The following is a 14,675-nucleotide window of genomic DNA, read 5'->3' as shown; positions in this document are numbered from 1 at the left end:
AGCAGTGCATTTGAATGTCTTCTCCACCACCTCAGAAAAATCGCCGTTGTTTTAAATTAAAAATGCCTGATTTCATCCTGTTGATGTTATGACATTACCTTTAGTGGTCACAGCTGCAGTGTTTGTGTAATAACGTGTAATAGCGATAAGGTCATGAATGAGCTGTCTGTTGCTCAATGGGCATTTTACCATGTTTCACATCATCAGACGAGTTGTAAGCGGTGCTGTTGGCTGAGCTCTGGAGCGCCTCCAGTGTCGCTGCTGTGTCTCCGAATGGCAGCGCCGGCCCTCTTTTCACTCTGACTGAGTTTGTTTCCTGTGCAGCCGTCAGTCGCTCTGCACCATCAACAAAATGGCCATACGCAGAAAAGACAGCTTCCTCTGGGGAAAAGGTATGCCTATTAATCTTTTACTTTCAATCGTTGTCATAAGCTGCCGCTTCTTTAAAACTAAAAGTGGTTTTGATGATGTTTGTGTTGACTATTTGTGTGGTTTAGTTTAGAACTCAAACTGCTTACAACTGCTGCTTTGAATATCATGCTATTTTCATATTACTTTCGATGCACAATAATGTCTTTGCCTAGGAAGGAAACTGAACTTTTTTACAATGTTATAAAAAAAATTACTTGGACTTAAATTCTGCTTTAGTGGCTGCACTGCACTCAAAGTAACCCTTCTTGTTCAAAAGAGGAAGAAAAGCAGCTATTTTAAGCGTGTTGATTGACCACTTCTTTAACCTGTGAAGGGTGAAGGTGTGATATATGAATGTGTGTGAAAATGAGCGCGGGGGGGGGGGGGGTTGTCAAGACAGTCCACAGAGTTGCATGGCTAATTAATGCATTATCAAGTGTATTTATCCCCATCCTGAAGTGTAACTGATGCTTTCTGTCACCCAACAGCTCCAATCAAACTCCCACCAGAAGCGAGGAGGCAGGGTGAGGCGCATGAGTTTGAGCTGCTGGATGACATTCAGGTACTGCGGTATTCTGCTGTATGCACCCACTCCTAGCAGCCTCGGCAGAGTTTTTCACAGCGCACAAAAGGCCATTCGTACATAACATTTAATTGAGATATGAAGGATTTGAAGGCTGCTTTATAATAGCCGACAAACTGACCATGAATCATTGAGTCTGCGAGTATCTGTGATGTAACACCAAACCTTGGTCTTTCTCTAACGTCACTGCCTTCTTTCTTGCAGAAACTCAGATTGGAGATCAATCACGTCATGCCTAAATTCCACAGCCCTGAACTGAAGGAGCAGAAGTGAGTATGAGGACAAGCATTCTTATAGCAGCTATTCTCTGAGTCAGCATGGCTTCTTCCTCTTGTTTAAGCGACACTTTGATTCAGCTTAGTCTCCTACACCACACGTAATGCTCAGTCGCACAGCCACCTTTACTCAGATTTGCATTTGACCAAGTCAGAAGCAGGGGCATTTCAGTGTGATGATGCACTGCACAAGCCTGATAAACAAATCGGATTAACTGTTTTAGGTTGTTAGTGTTAGGTTTACCACCAATTAGACCAGGATGCCACTTTTCAGACCAACCATTCCCATATTTAGAATCCCAAAGCCCACTATGTAATCTGTAAATATTCTGTGGCCCAAACATTTAGTTGCATCTCTAAGTGATACTTTTGTCACATCAGGGAAACCCTTTGCTTTTAACTAAGAATATAACCACAATACAACTAGCTGGCAACCAGCTGACAACCATTAGTTTTTCAATCTCACACAAGGATTTTCCATTGGAAAACTGCTCTCAGCTCCTTTTCAAATTCAAATTTATTTGTCACGTACACAGTCATACACAGTACGATATGTAGTGAAATGCTTGGACAACTGCTCGTGACCTAAAGAAAACAAAAAAGGAAAAGGCTATGAATAAGATAGGAAATAAATATGAAAAATTAAAAAGGATAAATTTAACTAGGAAGGAATAAAATATAAATTAAGGTTAAAAATGAAATAACTGTACAACACAAATTAGAATGAAGGGTAAATTTAACTGGGAAGAATAAGATAAAGATAAATATATAAATTAAAGTTGAAAATAAAATAACTGTACAACAAAATACACAATACACAATATAGAACTATATAAGAATGTATGAAGAAATCTAAATATAAATAAATATATACACAATAACAGCAGCTGTACAAGTATTAACCGGAAATGAAGAATATAGTGACCAGTGTTGTGCAAAACCAAAGTCCAGAAAGTCCAGTGTGTGTGTAAGAACCATATGTGTGGGTCAGTACTGTGTGGTGGTGTGATTGAGAGACCGTATCGCCTGCGGGAAGAAGCTCCTCCTCAGTCTCTCTGTGTTGGTCTTCAGGGAGCGGAATCGCTTTCCTGACCTCAACAGAGAGAACAGTCTGTTGTTGGGATGGCTGAGGTCCTTCACGATCTTCCTGGCCTTGGTCCAGCACCGCCTGCTGTAGATTGAGTGCAGGTCAGGGAGCTCGGAGCGGATGGTGCGCTCAGCTGATCGCACAACCCTCTGTAGAGCTCGTCTGTCCTGCATGGTGCTGTTCCCGAACCAGGTTAAGATGTTTCCCGCCAGGATGCTCTCTATGGTGCAGGAGTAAAAGTTCCTGAGCACCTTGGAGGGCAGTTGGAAGTCTCTCAAGCGTCTGAGGTGGTAGAGACGCTGTCGGGCCTTTTTCACCACGGTGTTGATGTGACAGGACCATGACAGGTCCTGCGTGATGTGAACTCCGAGGTATTTGAAGCTGTCCACTCTCTCCACTGGGCACTCGTTGATGACGGGGGTCTGGTAGTTCCTCTCCTGCTTAGTGCTGAAGTCCACTATCAGCTCCTTTGTCTTACTGACGTTTAGAAGGGAATATTTTCCTGATGAGCTCATTAGTTGATCATTTCAGGTCATCTTGTATTTATTTGTGATTGATGAGTTATTAGCCAAAAAAAAGCACAGTTTTATCATCAGATTCAGCTCTTGTTTTAGCTAGCTAGTAGTTCAAGAAACCCAAAAGCTCAAATTGCGACTTCATAAAGAGATTTCGCAAACTGTTGGCTGGTGTAGCTACGTCCATCGTTTACACGATATAAAATGGTTTCATTTTTATTTTTGCTTTTTGTTGGAAATATTTAATTAGAATTTTTTTACAGTGATTAAAACAACCTTTCCCGACTCATATGCAGTACCTAAACCACCCTACAGGGGGCTGTGGTCCACACATTGGGACTCACTAATAATACTGGACCAAAATGAACGTGTATATGCCTTTAATATCACAGACGGAGAGGTATTTTATAACCTATATGCTGGTGGTGGCCTTGAGCAGTCAGGAGGGGCAGGGGCCCTCTGTTTAATTTGCTTGTCAAGCCTTTTCACTTGACACTTGCAATCACTTTCTCCATAAATAGTTCCACAAAGAGCAATTTTTACTGCTTTCCTTTTAAAACAAATCCACACAGTTTAATTCAGGTACTTCACATCTGTGCTACCCTTTATTTTAACCTTTTACCCATTATTTTGCTAAATGTTTCAAAAGTTTTTAGTCATCTTTGGAGGCTGGTAATTAGAGACAATGTGTTTTGGAGGAGACACTGTGATCCGGCACGAACTGAAGCACCAGCTGTAATAAAACAAAGTTAATGAGCACGCTTACAGTCACAGAAATTTGGAGAGAAAAATGTCTTTTGACACTATGGGGAGTCCTTATTTGGAGTTTCTGCTTTTTGCTGTTGCACTTATGAGGCGATAATAGTCTAGTGTGACACTACATTTACACATAGCTGCATTACTGGCATCGCAACCTCAGTTTCTGAGTACTGCTGCACACACGCCACAAAAACACCGACCACTTATCACAAAGCGCTCGTTATCGGAAAGTAGTTTGGAGTGTGATAAATGAATTCACAGAAAAAATGATTTATTTTAACTTGAACATTGATCAGTTACAAAGTTAACTTTTCATTGTCTTTTATACCAATATATGTATTATTTATGTTTAGTAAATCAAAAACTGCTGAAGTAAAGGAAACCAAACATTAATCCAGCAATCTGCTCCTCATATTCAACACGAAAAAACAGACAAACACAGCTCTCAGTTCAAAATAAACAACAAAATGAGATACAAAACTTTTTGATTTATAACATTACAACATTTTTTGTCTTCTGTTGCAGTAAAAATGTTGCGAGGAACAGGAAATTCCTACGTGGGAAAAAGAAATTTAACATGGACTCCAAAAAAGTGAGTTGATATCATATTTGTGTGTACACATTTTCATACATTAAGGAAAGATTTTTAATTTAATCTACAAAGTAAGACAATCCTTTGTAAGACTTTTTTAAAAACTCCATATCTTCCAGTGACAGTGACAGGAGCAAACAAAGAAGCTAGGTGTTGCTATAGATGGATTTATGTAGTCGCCTGTAGTTTATATGGGAGATACCAGTCTGAAGCACGCACTAACTACTCACTGAGCAGAAATAAAACTTGAAAAAGTGTGACACGAGTGCGACACGAGCTGAAAATAAACATCTGTGAACATTTAATTAGCAATCCACTAGTCAGACCAAACCAGTTGCAAGGAGGTTTTCACCAACTAACCCTTAACATCACATGGTCAGTGGTCACATGACTGCAAAAAACATCAGAGCAAGAAAGTCTGTTTAGGGTGGAGGTCCAGACAGATGGATGGGTCACCCAAACATCGGTATATGCTATATTTCTGTTTTAAGTCATCCTCAGTGTTTCTTTTACAAACTAAATTGTAGTAAAAGGGTGTCAGTGCTGTTTCTGTTAAAGTAGCCTCAGATATTGATGTCACTTTTATCATGATGTCATGTAAGAATTATAATGAAGGTCCTGCAACTGTAACCAAGTAGTTATTTTAACCTTTGACTCCAATAACTTTACATTAAAACGCCTAATTTATGTCTTAAAATAAAGACAAGTACCAAGGGTATATGAAGGGGAAGCTATCCACACGGACAAACAATCATTTTTCTTGAAAAGGTCAGTATTTTAACACGAGAGTCTGTGGGGACTGATTTGAAGCCACCTTCAAGTGGCCATTAGAGGAACTAAAGGCACATCTTGGGCTTCATGTACAGGTTTGTCTTTGTGCCTAAGCCTTGACTAGGTTTGTTAACATAATAGTTTCTATTTTTCAGCATTTTTAAACTTTAATCTTTAGCAGCATATCAGTGCCTCATCCAGTAACCCAACCATTGTGGGTGGCACAAGCATTATCCAGTAGGATAAGGGGAGGAGCCAACACCTGTAGGGTCACTGCTCATGAGCTGTATACCTGTAGATTATACATAAATGGTGCTATTTCTTAGTGCATACTTTTATATTTACTTCTGACATGCACAGTGTTGTTTATTTCAAGAGATTAAAGGAAACTTTGTTAGTCACAGTAAAAGTTTTAATTCTACTTTCACTCACTTCAACATCTCTGTATCAGAAGGTCAACAGCAACACGGTGACAGATATCTCCACACACAGCGGATGTCGAGTTGAGAGATGTGTATGTGATGCTCAGAAGTGCAACCAGTGCACAGGCACAGACGCACAACACGAGCAAAAGCGAGAAAAACCACATCCTGTTCCCTGAAGTGGGGCAGAGACGCCACTTCACCACTGCGACCTCCATCTTTTTCTTTTTCTTTTTTTTTGCTTCCTTCCTTTCTGGGTCTTCAGCTCAAAGCTGAGTGTCTGCAGGCCTGAGTGCAGAGCGGGCTCAGGTCTGCAGACAAGTGGGTGGATAACACGCTTATAGTCTTCTTGGGGTTAAGGGTGCTAAGCGGAATTGATTTGGTTAGCAGGAGTATGCACTCAGAATTAAGAGTCATATTTTGAAGAACTGTCTCTAAGTACCTTTTTGAGATGCAGCAATAACAACATGCGGTATTCATTCAACCCTTCACATCTTGTGTGCTGGTGCTTGGTGGCGACCGTGACTTAAAAGGAGAAGAAGAAAACTTTTTTAAAGTGTGATACGACTAGGTTAGAATTAGCAGCACTGACAAGAAGAACTAAAAGCTGTGGCCAAAACTTAACACGAAGCTTCCTGTCGCTTAATTTGCCTTCTCGATGAAAACACACCACAGACATTTAATTCACTGATTAAAAATTTGTCCTCCTAGTTTTCAAATTCATTTCTTACATGTCTGACTTTCCATTTCCCCCCTTGCTTCAGGGTGTCCAGTACCTGGTTGAAAATGGCCTTCTCGAATGGCGGGCAGAGTCTGTGGCAGAGTTTCTTTACAAAGAGGAGGGGCTCAATAAGACCGCCATAGGAAACTTCTTGGGAGAAAGGTGGAGTATTAGTATAAGTTTCCCTGCTCCTTCTTTAAAGTTGTGAGATTTAACTAAAAAAACATTAACGTGTGTGCTGAACTTACTAAGCAATTTAATGAGAAACTGCAGCAGGTTACTTTAGACCAATTTATGTAGGTACGTTAAAAAGCCACCAAGATTCACTTTTCACCAGTTTTCCACCCACATACATGATTGGTTTCAGTTTGCACACTAAACATAAAACCATATATCCACCTCTCACAATGGAGTGTTTTTTTGTTTGGGTTTTTTTGTGGGCTGTAGTGTTAGGGGGTTGGAGGGTATCATCAGGGGGGGGGAGCTGTTTTGAAAGCACCATTTGATGGTTTCAATGTTCCATTAAATATTTTCCAGTGATGTGTGAAAACATTTGTTTGCCCAAAATTTGACATTTTTGTATTGTAGTGCACTCTGTAGACAGACAACCTTTTTCCAAAGGTTGGAACCATTTGTCAAAAACTCCTCTTTAAGATTTTACATAACAAGAGATGGTCCTTTGCATATCTTAAAATGAAATAAATACAACCTCAGATGAACAACAGCATGAGAAACATTGCACAGTGTCATTGTTTATTTAACAAATACTGAACCAAAATGCAGAAGCAACGTCTGAAAAACTGAAAAAGTGCACAGCATGATTCAGTATTTTGTAAAACCAATTGTTTATCAGATCACTTTCTGTATGAATTTATCGTTCTCTCACATCAGCATGAGAGAAACGCAGCCCACTCTTCTTTACACAGTTGTTTCAATTCATTGAAATTCGCAGCATTCGTTTACGCAAAGCTCCTTTAAAGTCTCACCACAGCATTTCAGCCAGGTTGAGCTGTGGGCTTTTGCTGGGCCATTGCGATACCTTGATTCTTTTGTTTTTCAGCCATTCTGTCCTGATTTGCTGCTGTGTTTGGTATCATTGTCCTGTTGACCCAGTTTGGGACGAAGCTTAGACGAGGGACTAATAATAGAATAATTTGGTTTACAGAGGATACATTTAAAGACCGCAAGGTCCCCAAATCATCACCCCTCCTCTACTGTGCCGACAGTTGCTATTAGGTGTTTGTGCTAATATGCTAATAATGTGCAATATTCGGTCATGTCTTGTGGTTTATTCCAATCCAACTTTGCAAATCTAAATGACGCTGCCACGTCCTTTTTACAGAGAAGATGCTTTTTCCAGGCACCCCTTCCAAACAAGCCATACTTGTCATGAACTTTAACCTTTAACCTGCCTTTTTGTATTTCTTTGATCATTGTACCTGACCTTACAAGATGTTCCCTGATAGGAGGATTGTAGCATTGTAGGAACACAAACCTGAATGCTCCAGACTAGCATACTGCTTTTATAGTTTATTATCAGCTTATCAAGTGTAATTCATTAGAAATGCCTGGAAAAGGTGTACTTAGTTTGAAAATGTTCTTATTCACATGACTTCGTGACTTTCATGTATGTTGTGAAACCAGTGTGCTCTGACGGTAAATGTGTATTCTATATTTGAGCCTCATTTTGAGGGTTGTGGTTTTCATTATTCAATTATCTTTCATTGTTTTGGTTGTCACACAGGGAGGAAATGCACCTGAAGATACTGAAAGCGTTTGTTGGTCTGCATGAGTTCTCAGACCTGAATCTGGTGCAAGCACTGAGGTTTGTGAAAGGAAGCTTGGAGTGTTGCAGCAGTTTTACCTTTAGTCTTGCTTTCGTCCTTATTATGAAACCCTCCTCCTTCTTACCAGCCCGTGTGTGTTGTTTTTCTTTTTCTTCCACCTTTGCAGGCAGTTTCTGTGGAGCTTTCGTCTCCCAGGAGAAGCTCAAAAGATTGACAGGATGATGGAGGCGTTTGCAGCTCGCTACTGTGGCTGTAACCCCGGGGTCTTCCAATCCACAGGTACAAGCACAAAGAGGCTGATTCATTTTCCCACACACTCCAATTAAAACACACATTTTTGCTTCTGTAATTACAAAATTCTATACAAGACTCATCACCTGCTAAGAAAAATCTGCTTTTCTTTCTGAAAAATAAACCCAAAGCCAGAGAAACATCTCAGGCCTCCCTGATTAAAGTTAACAGATTATCCAATAAAACTTTTTTTGGCCTAAGCAGCTGTCAGCTGCGTACACTCAAGAAGGTGATGAAGAAAGCTAAACTGTGGTTTTCTGTTACAGACACCTGCTACATCCTCTCTTTCGCCATCATCATGCTCAACACAAGTCTCCACAACCCCAACGTGAAAGACAAACCCACTCTGCAGCGATTTGTTTCCATGAACAGAGGCATCAACAACGGCGAGGACCTGCCCACTGAGCTGCTCACGGTCAGCTGGCTTCATTATTTCATGGCTTTGTCAGGCCCTGCTTGTACAGTTAGGTGATAGAAAAACCAAGGCGCTGATTGGTGACAGCATTATAGTTTACTCTAATATCCTTTAAATGTATTGCAGAAGTACTGCAATGCTCCTTGGTCAGGGTGGTCAACTGACTGCAGGGCATTTCTTTCATCTCCTTACGCAGCTTACCCTTACTTCTTTAGTGACACCAATAATCTCTGATGGGTTTCCCCAGTAGTACATCATTCTTGCGCAGTGAAATGCAGTTATACCTTAAATCACCCTTCGTGTTACAGTGTTACCTCGGGGTAAAGTTTATGTTATTTTCAGCACTGACTGGAAGCAAGTTTGAACAGAAAATGTAATAGTTGCCTAAAAGTGGCTAGGCAGTAGATAATTTGAAAGTAAAGTAATGACGCAAATTAATGGTTGATATATTGGTTAAAGAGACAGACTAACTGTTTGTTAAAAGAAAAGATAGCACTTGAAATAGCTAGCTAAAATTAATAATATACTTCAGAAATCATTTAAAATTAACAGCAGCAATTTGTTTGCTAATTTTGTGTATACTAAGAAGAAACCACACTCAATTAACATACTTTAAATTATGACCAGTTGAAATGCTAAAAGTATAAATAAACTACATTTATGACAGAATAGCAGATAAAAACTTGGAACAGTTATTAGCAGTGTTATTTAGTTAATAACATGATTAAGTATCACCATCAGTTTAACTAATGTGCTAATTTAATGTTAGTTTTGGAAAAACAGCTAAAGTTAAGCTAACACTGGATTTGTTCAAGCATACTGTAATATTTAAGCAGGTAAAATGCTTGGCTAATAACATGACTAAATAAAATTAGCGACAAAATATGGCTAGTAGTTAAATGTTAGCTAACAGTTGAAGTCATTAGCTAACAGAGCAAAGCTGTTAGCTAAACGTTGCAGATTACTGGTTGAAATTAGTTACTTGAATAGTTAATTACAAATAATTAGTATATAATTTTATTAAATAGATAATAAAAGCAGTGAGTGAATGGTTGAAAAACGCAGTACATTATAGGTTGAAGAAAGCTAGTCCTTCCAGAGTACTTGAGTTTTCTTTAAATACTAAGATACTGTTCTTTTTACTTATTTAATAGACCTAACCATGTATCCCAACATGAAGTAATGTTATTTAAAAAAATCACTGTCATGTAAAAATATCTAAAAATGTTGGTATTGATCAGGCTAAAATAACCTGGTGATTTTATATGAGTTTATCTGGATGTTTAGGAATCAGGAAAAGACCCACATTTGGGGTTATTTCTTGATGGTTATCTATAGATTCAGGGATTTTTTTCGTTGTTTCATTGTCTTGTGTTTTTTTCCCTATTGATATGCTGATATACGTTAGGTTCCTTTGATGCTAATCTGTTAACCTTTAGTAAAAATGTCACATCTGTGTTTCAACATGATTTCTTGTGTACACTGCACTAAATTACGCAAATCAGAATTTTAAAAATGCTTATTCGATGTTTCTGTGCACTTTCAAATTATTTTCAGAAACTGTACACAAGCATCCGTAGTGAGCCGTTCAAAATCCCAGAGGATGATGGGAATGACCTCACACTGACGTTTTTTAATCCAGACCGCGAGGGTTGGCTCCTTAAAATAGGTGAGATGAAGAAACTAACACCACACCATAAACCCGGACTCCAAGACAGGACGTCAGAGCTTCTCTTTGCTCGTGTTTCTAATGTCTTGTTTGCTTCATTGCAGGTGGTCGAGTTAAAACCTGGAAGAGAAGGTGGTTCATTTTGACAGACAGCTGCTTGTACTACTTTGAATACACAACAGTACGTTTATTTTTTTTTTCTGCCGCTACATAAGTCAGACATGATGACAATAAAACATGGCCATGTCAAACATCTTCACTCTCATCCTGCAGGATAAAGATCCAATTGGGATTATTCCTCTGGAGAACCTGTGTGTCAGGGCACTACAAGACTCAAGCAAACCGGTAGAGCATCATTCACTTTCTGCATCACATTGTATGACTGCTGAGTTTCCACACACATATTATTTGCCACCCCAGCCCTCAATGAATCATACAGCAGTTGCTAAATGAATTTCTAGCGCAAGTGCTCAAAACAGTGAGTCAGGAGGCTATCAGAAGATTATTGAAATAAACAAAAGGCATATGCACACAGTAACGGTGCTACATGTGGGTCTGCATGTGTGTTTAAACAGTTCTGCCTGGAGTTATATAATCATAAAGGACAAAAGATCAAGGCCTGCAAGACGGAGAACAAAGGCAGAGTGGTCCAGGGTAAACACCAGTCGTATAAGCTCAGTGCAGCCAGCGCAGAGGAACGGGACGACTGGATAGATGCAATCAGGTGAGAGCAACTGATGTTGCAGAGGACACGTGGGCGGCCACGTGTGTCAGTGACTCATGTTTATCGAGGCTTAATGTGAAGCACATGATCAGGAAGAGTTCAAACAAGCAACAGTGATCAAACTTATATGACCTACATGTCATCTCAAATCTAAACCTGCAGTTTTATAATGCACTCATTGCCTGGTAACCATACAGAGCAAAGAAATCGTGTTATCTGTAGATAACCAATGGTTTAATAAAATAATAAAGTGTTAGCTAATTAATTTAAATTGCGCTGGGAGTTTTAAAGACTCTTGCGTGTTAGAATAAATATAACTAAACTTTCTACCTCACAGGCTGTTTTGTCAAAGCTACAAAGTAACAAATTGTTATTGTTTCTGACAGATATGCACAGAGTGTGCTTTTCATAGACACCTTGAACCACCAGCTATGGCAAAATTAGATGCTTAATGCAAATGGGTTTGAAACAGTGACAAAATCTGCATAGGAAGGAAAGAGTCTGTGTTTTACATCCTCTTTCAGTTTTCTGGTGACTTTAGTTCTCTGCCACCTCCAGATCCCCTGTTATATTCATATGATGCCATATATGATCCCAAGAGGCCTTTCAAGTCTGATGTCATTGTCTCAATTTAAGATTTATGTTGAGGGATGTTAGTCATGAGTGATGCTGCGTGGTTTGAATTACTCACTTTGAAAAAGTGCTGATCCCAAGCTTAATGGCCATACTGAAATCAGGCTTGGTTTCACATGGTGTGCACTATAGCCTACACCATGAGTTTAGTTAGTAAAAATACATTTCTATTATACATTTCTATAGAAATATGACAAAGTGCTCCATAAGAAAATGCAAAAAGACAAAGACAAAAGGTTGCCTAAATGAAAGGTCAAAAAGATGAGTTTAAGGTGCTTTTTCAGGCTCAGTGGGAGAGACTTCAAGAGTCTGGAGGTAACTGATGCAAAAGCTCCATTTTCTTTAATTTTCAGCCTTTGGTGCTATATAGACACCAGACCTAATGGGGCCTGCTAGGGACATATGTATGTAAAAGTTCACTGATGTTGTGATGCTTGTGCTCACCTATTCAGAGCTCTAAAAGTCTAAACCAGAGTCTTAAAGTGGACTATGAAGTTAATGGGGAGCCCATGCAACTGAATTAGCAATGGTGTGAATACTTAGAGTACTTAGATATGTAACATGAGCATCCAAAGTGATGTCTGAATCAAAAGACATCCTACTAAAGATTCAGCAAAAGTGGGAAGGGGACCTAGAGTTTTCTTTATCTTAGACACAAATCTGCCAGAGCACAAGCAAGACAACTTTTGTCCTCATTTAGTTAGAGAAAATTGTCATCCATCTGACTTTTAATAGTCTAAGCACCTACGCGTAATCTGTAACTTAGAGGGAGTGACTATAACAGAAATAGTAAGGGCCCCAGAATAGAACCCTGTGGCACTCCACAGGCTAGAGAAGTGGAAGGACCTGAACTTAGAAGCAGGCACAGAAATGAAGAAAGCCACTCCAAAGCAGGCTTTTATACACCCACTTAGCATCTCAACCTGTCAAGCATAATGTCAGGTCATTATTTTAAAAGTGGGTGGGTGACATGCTTCACACAGTAGTGCTAATAATAATGTATAACAAGGATGTCAACCACATACAGCCCACTTTGATCTTACGTGAAGTGAAACACTGTCAGTGTAAAGACATTTAAGTACACATTTAATCTCTGAGATATCTTAATACAAGATCAATAAATGTTCAATTTCAACAGCACAGCTCAGTTTTTCTACATGATAAAAATGTAAAATTACATAAAAATTTCTGGTAGCTCACTGCTCAGACTGTTCTGTTTTTATAAAATATAAAGTTTTTTGTCGATTAATGAAAAAATTCAGTTTTTTTTGTTTGTTTTTTTTAAAAAAACATGTGCCCTTTTTCATATTTTGCAAAACCGTCCAGCAGGCCAGATTTTAGTCTTTGATGGGCTGATTTTGGCCCCCTGGACTTGTGTTTGACATCCCTGTTGTTGGCTGGAAACTGCAAGACATTAAAAACACAAAAGCATTCAATGCAGGAGACGCTTGTACCCAGAAATCACTTGACAGCACTGATGCTAAAGGACTCCCAGTGTAAATTTCTCTGGCCTTGACAAAACATCAGTCCCTGTGCTTGTTAGTGGGTAGTCAGTGAGGGACGACGAGGGTATTCATTACATGAGCTACCATTTGGTTAGTTACACGGCCACAACATGGGATCATTATCAAAATGTATCACGCTAACATTTTTATTGGACATTAGAAGTAGAATAGAGGCTGGTGGGAAAGCTGTAAATATTTAGATTCAAGTGATTAAGGGTTAATGCTAAGTTAGAGTGATTACAGTCATCATCAAGATTGAATATCTGAAAATGTCCATCTCAGTGTTCTTAAGATCATGCATTAAGAAAGGCCTACAAAGAGTTCAATAAAGTCATTTTACAGTCATTCTTTAGTGATTTCCACTCACCAAGGTTCTCAAAACTGAAAAAAATGCTTAAAACTGCTACTTCTACTGTTACTCGAAGGTCTTGGTTTTCAAACTAAATCTGTTAAATGTTGTTTCTCAGGGCGAGCATCACCAAGGACCCTTTCTATGACTTGGTGACACTACGCAAAAGAAAGATCATCAGCAACACTTCCTCAAAGGACTGACACAGCACCATCAGGGATCATGGATGAGTTTGACTGATGAATCATGTTTCATTTTAATGACTGCTCACGAAAGATACAACCAAAACGTCATTGCTCTGTATTTCAAAGAACTGCGCAAATTGGGATGTGATAATTGTAGTGTAAAAAGGAGAAAAGTGAACCGTGGTTTTCACATTACTTCTGCAAAATGAATGCACTGCTGCTCCGACTTCAGGGGCGACAAGTCTGACGGACAAACATCTGCTGCAAAGCTATAACAATCATGAAAGTCTAACCCAGAAGACATACAATGACCACAAAAAGACTCAAACGACTCCAGAGAGCCATAAAACAACTACAAAGAGACAGAAAACGAACTCAAAGAGACATAACAAAGACACAAAAGGAGACTTCAGGGACATAAAACGACTTTAGACACAGAAAATGACCACAAAGATTAAACAGCTTCACACAAAAAAACACAGATAGACTTGAGCAAGACATAAAATGACTAGAAAGAGACACAAAACAACTGCAAAGAGACAGAAAACAACTTCAAAAAGAAACAAAATGTTTTTGAAGTGAAACATATTGACTTCACTGAGACACAAAATGCCAACAAAGTATCAAAATATAAATTGATGCACGCCTTTTAGACATGCACACTTTTCTGTTAATATGAAAGCATCTGAACTTGTCAGCTTATTGAATAAATGTTCACTGTGGTCACTTTGTTGTGAAAGCTGAGATGGCATTTGCTCGGTCAGACCTGGTAGCATTTATGTTACAGATTCAATGCATGCATGAATAAGGTTGGAATTACATGTGCCTTTACTTCATCTTCAGTTCCTTTTTAAAAAATACTTACAAAAGACCAACGTCTGGCACCTTTTCACATCTGATGTCAATGTGTCATAAACCAGCATTTGCAGAGACTAGAGGTCTTGTAGGGTCACTGTTTTTAAGACTACAGCTAGATTCCTA

The 14,675-nt window shown here is 39.0% G+C and overlaps 1 protein-coding gene across 1 annotated transcript; it reads left to right on the top strand.

Annotated features, from left to right (window-relative positions):
• The first annotated feature begins 267 nt into the window (after window positions 1-267).
• cyth4a (cytohesin 4a) lies at window positions 268-13,872 on the top strand. Its single transcript, XM_026164069.2, has 13 exons — window positions 268-392; window positions 900-973; window positions 1,199-1,263; window positions 4,156-4,222; window positions 6,180-6,298; window positions 7,881-7,961; window positions 8,090-8,202; window positions 8,481-8,629; window positions 10,187-10,298; window positions 10,403-10,479; window positions 10,572-10,643; window positions 10,874-11,022; window positions 13,628-13,872. The coding sequence occupies exons 1-13, from the start codon at window positions 353-355 to the stop codon at window positions 13,710-13,712; spliced, it is 1,203 nt and encodes a 400-aa protein (XP_026019854.1). The 5' UTR covers window positions 268-352; the 3' UTR covers window positions 13,713-13,872.
• The last annotated feature ends 803 nt before the right edge of the window (window positions 13,873-14,675 follow it).

Source organism: Astatotilapia calliptera, chromosome 4 (genome assembly GCF_964374335.1).
Source record: "Astatotilapia calliptera chromosome 4, fAstCal68.1, whole genome shotgun sequence".
Classification (NCBI taxonomy): Eukaryota; Metazoa; Chordata; class Actinopteri; order Cichliformes; family Cichlidae; genus Astatotilapia; species Astatotilapia calliptera.
The sequence above is the reverse complement of the archived record's forward strand: the minus strand, read 5'-3'. Positions and strand labels throughout refer to the sequence as shown.

Coding starts and splice junctions, on each gene's coding strand:
- cyth4a (XM_026164069.2), top strand. CDS start 353: ATGGCCATACGCAGAAAAGACAGCTTCCTCTGGGGAAAAG. Junction 393..899: donor CAGCTTCCTCTGGGGAAAAG/GTATGCCTATTA, acceptor GTCACCCAACAG/CTCCAATCAAACTCCCACCA. Junction 7,962..8,089: donor AATCTGGTGCAAGCACTGAG/GTTTGTGAAAGG, acceptor CCACCTTTGCAG/GCAGTTTCTGTGGAGCTTTC.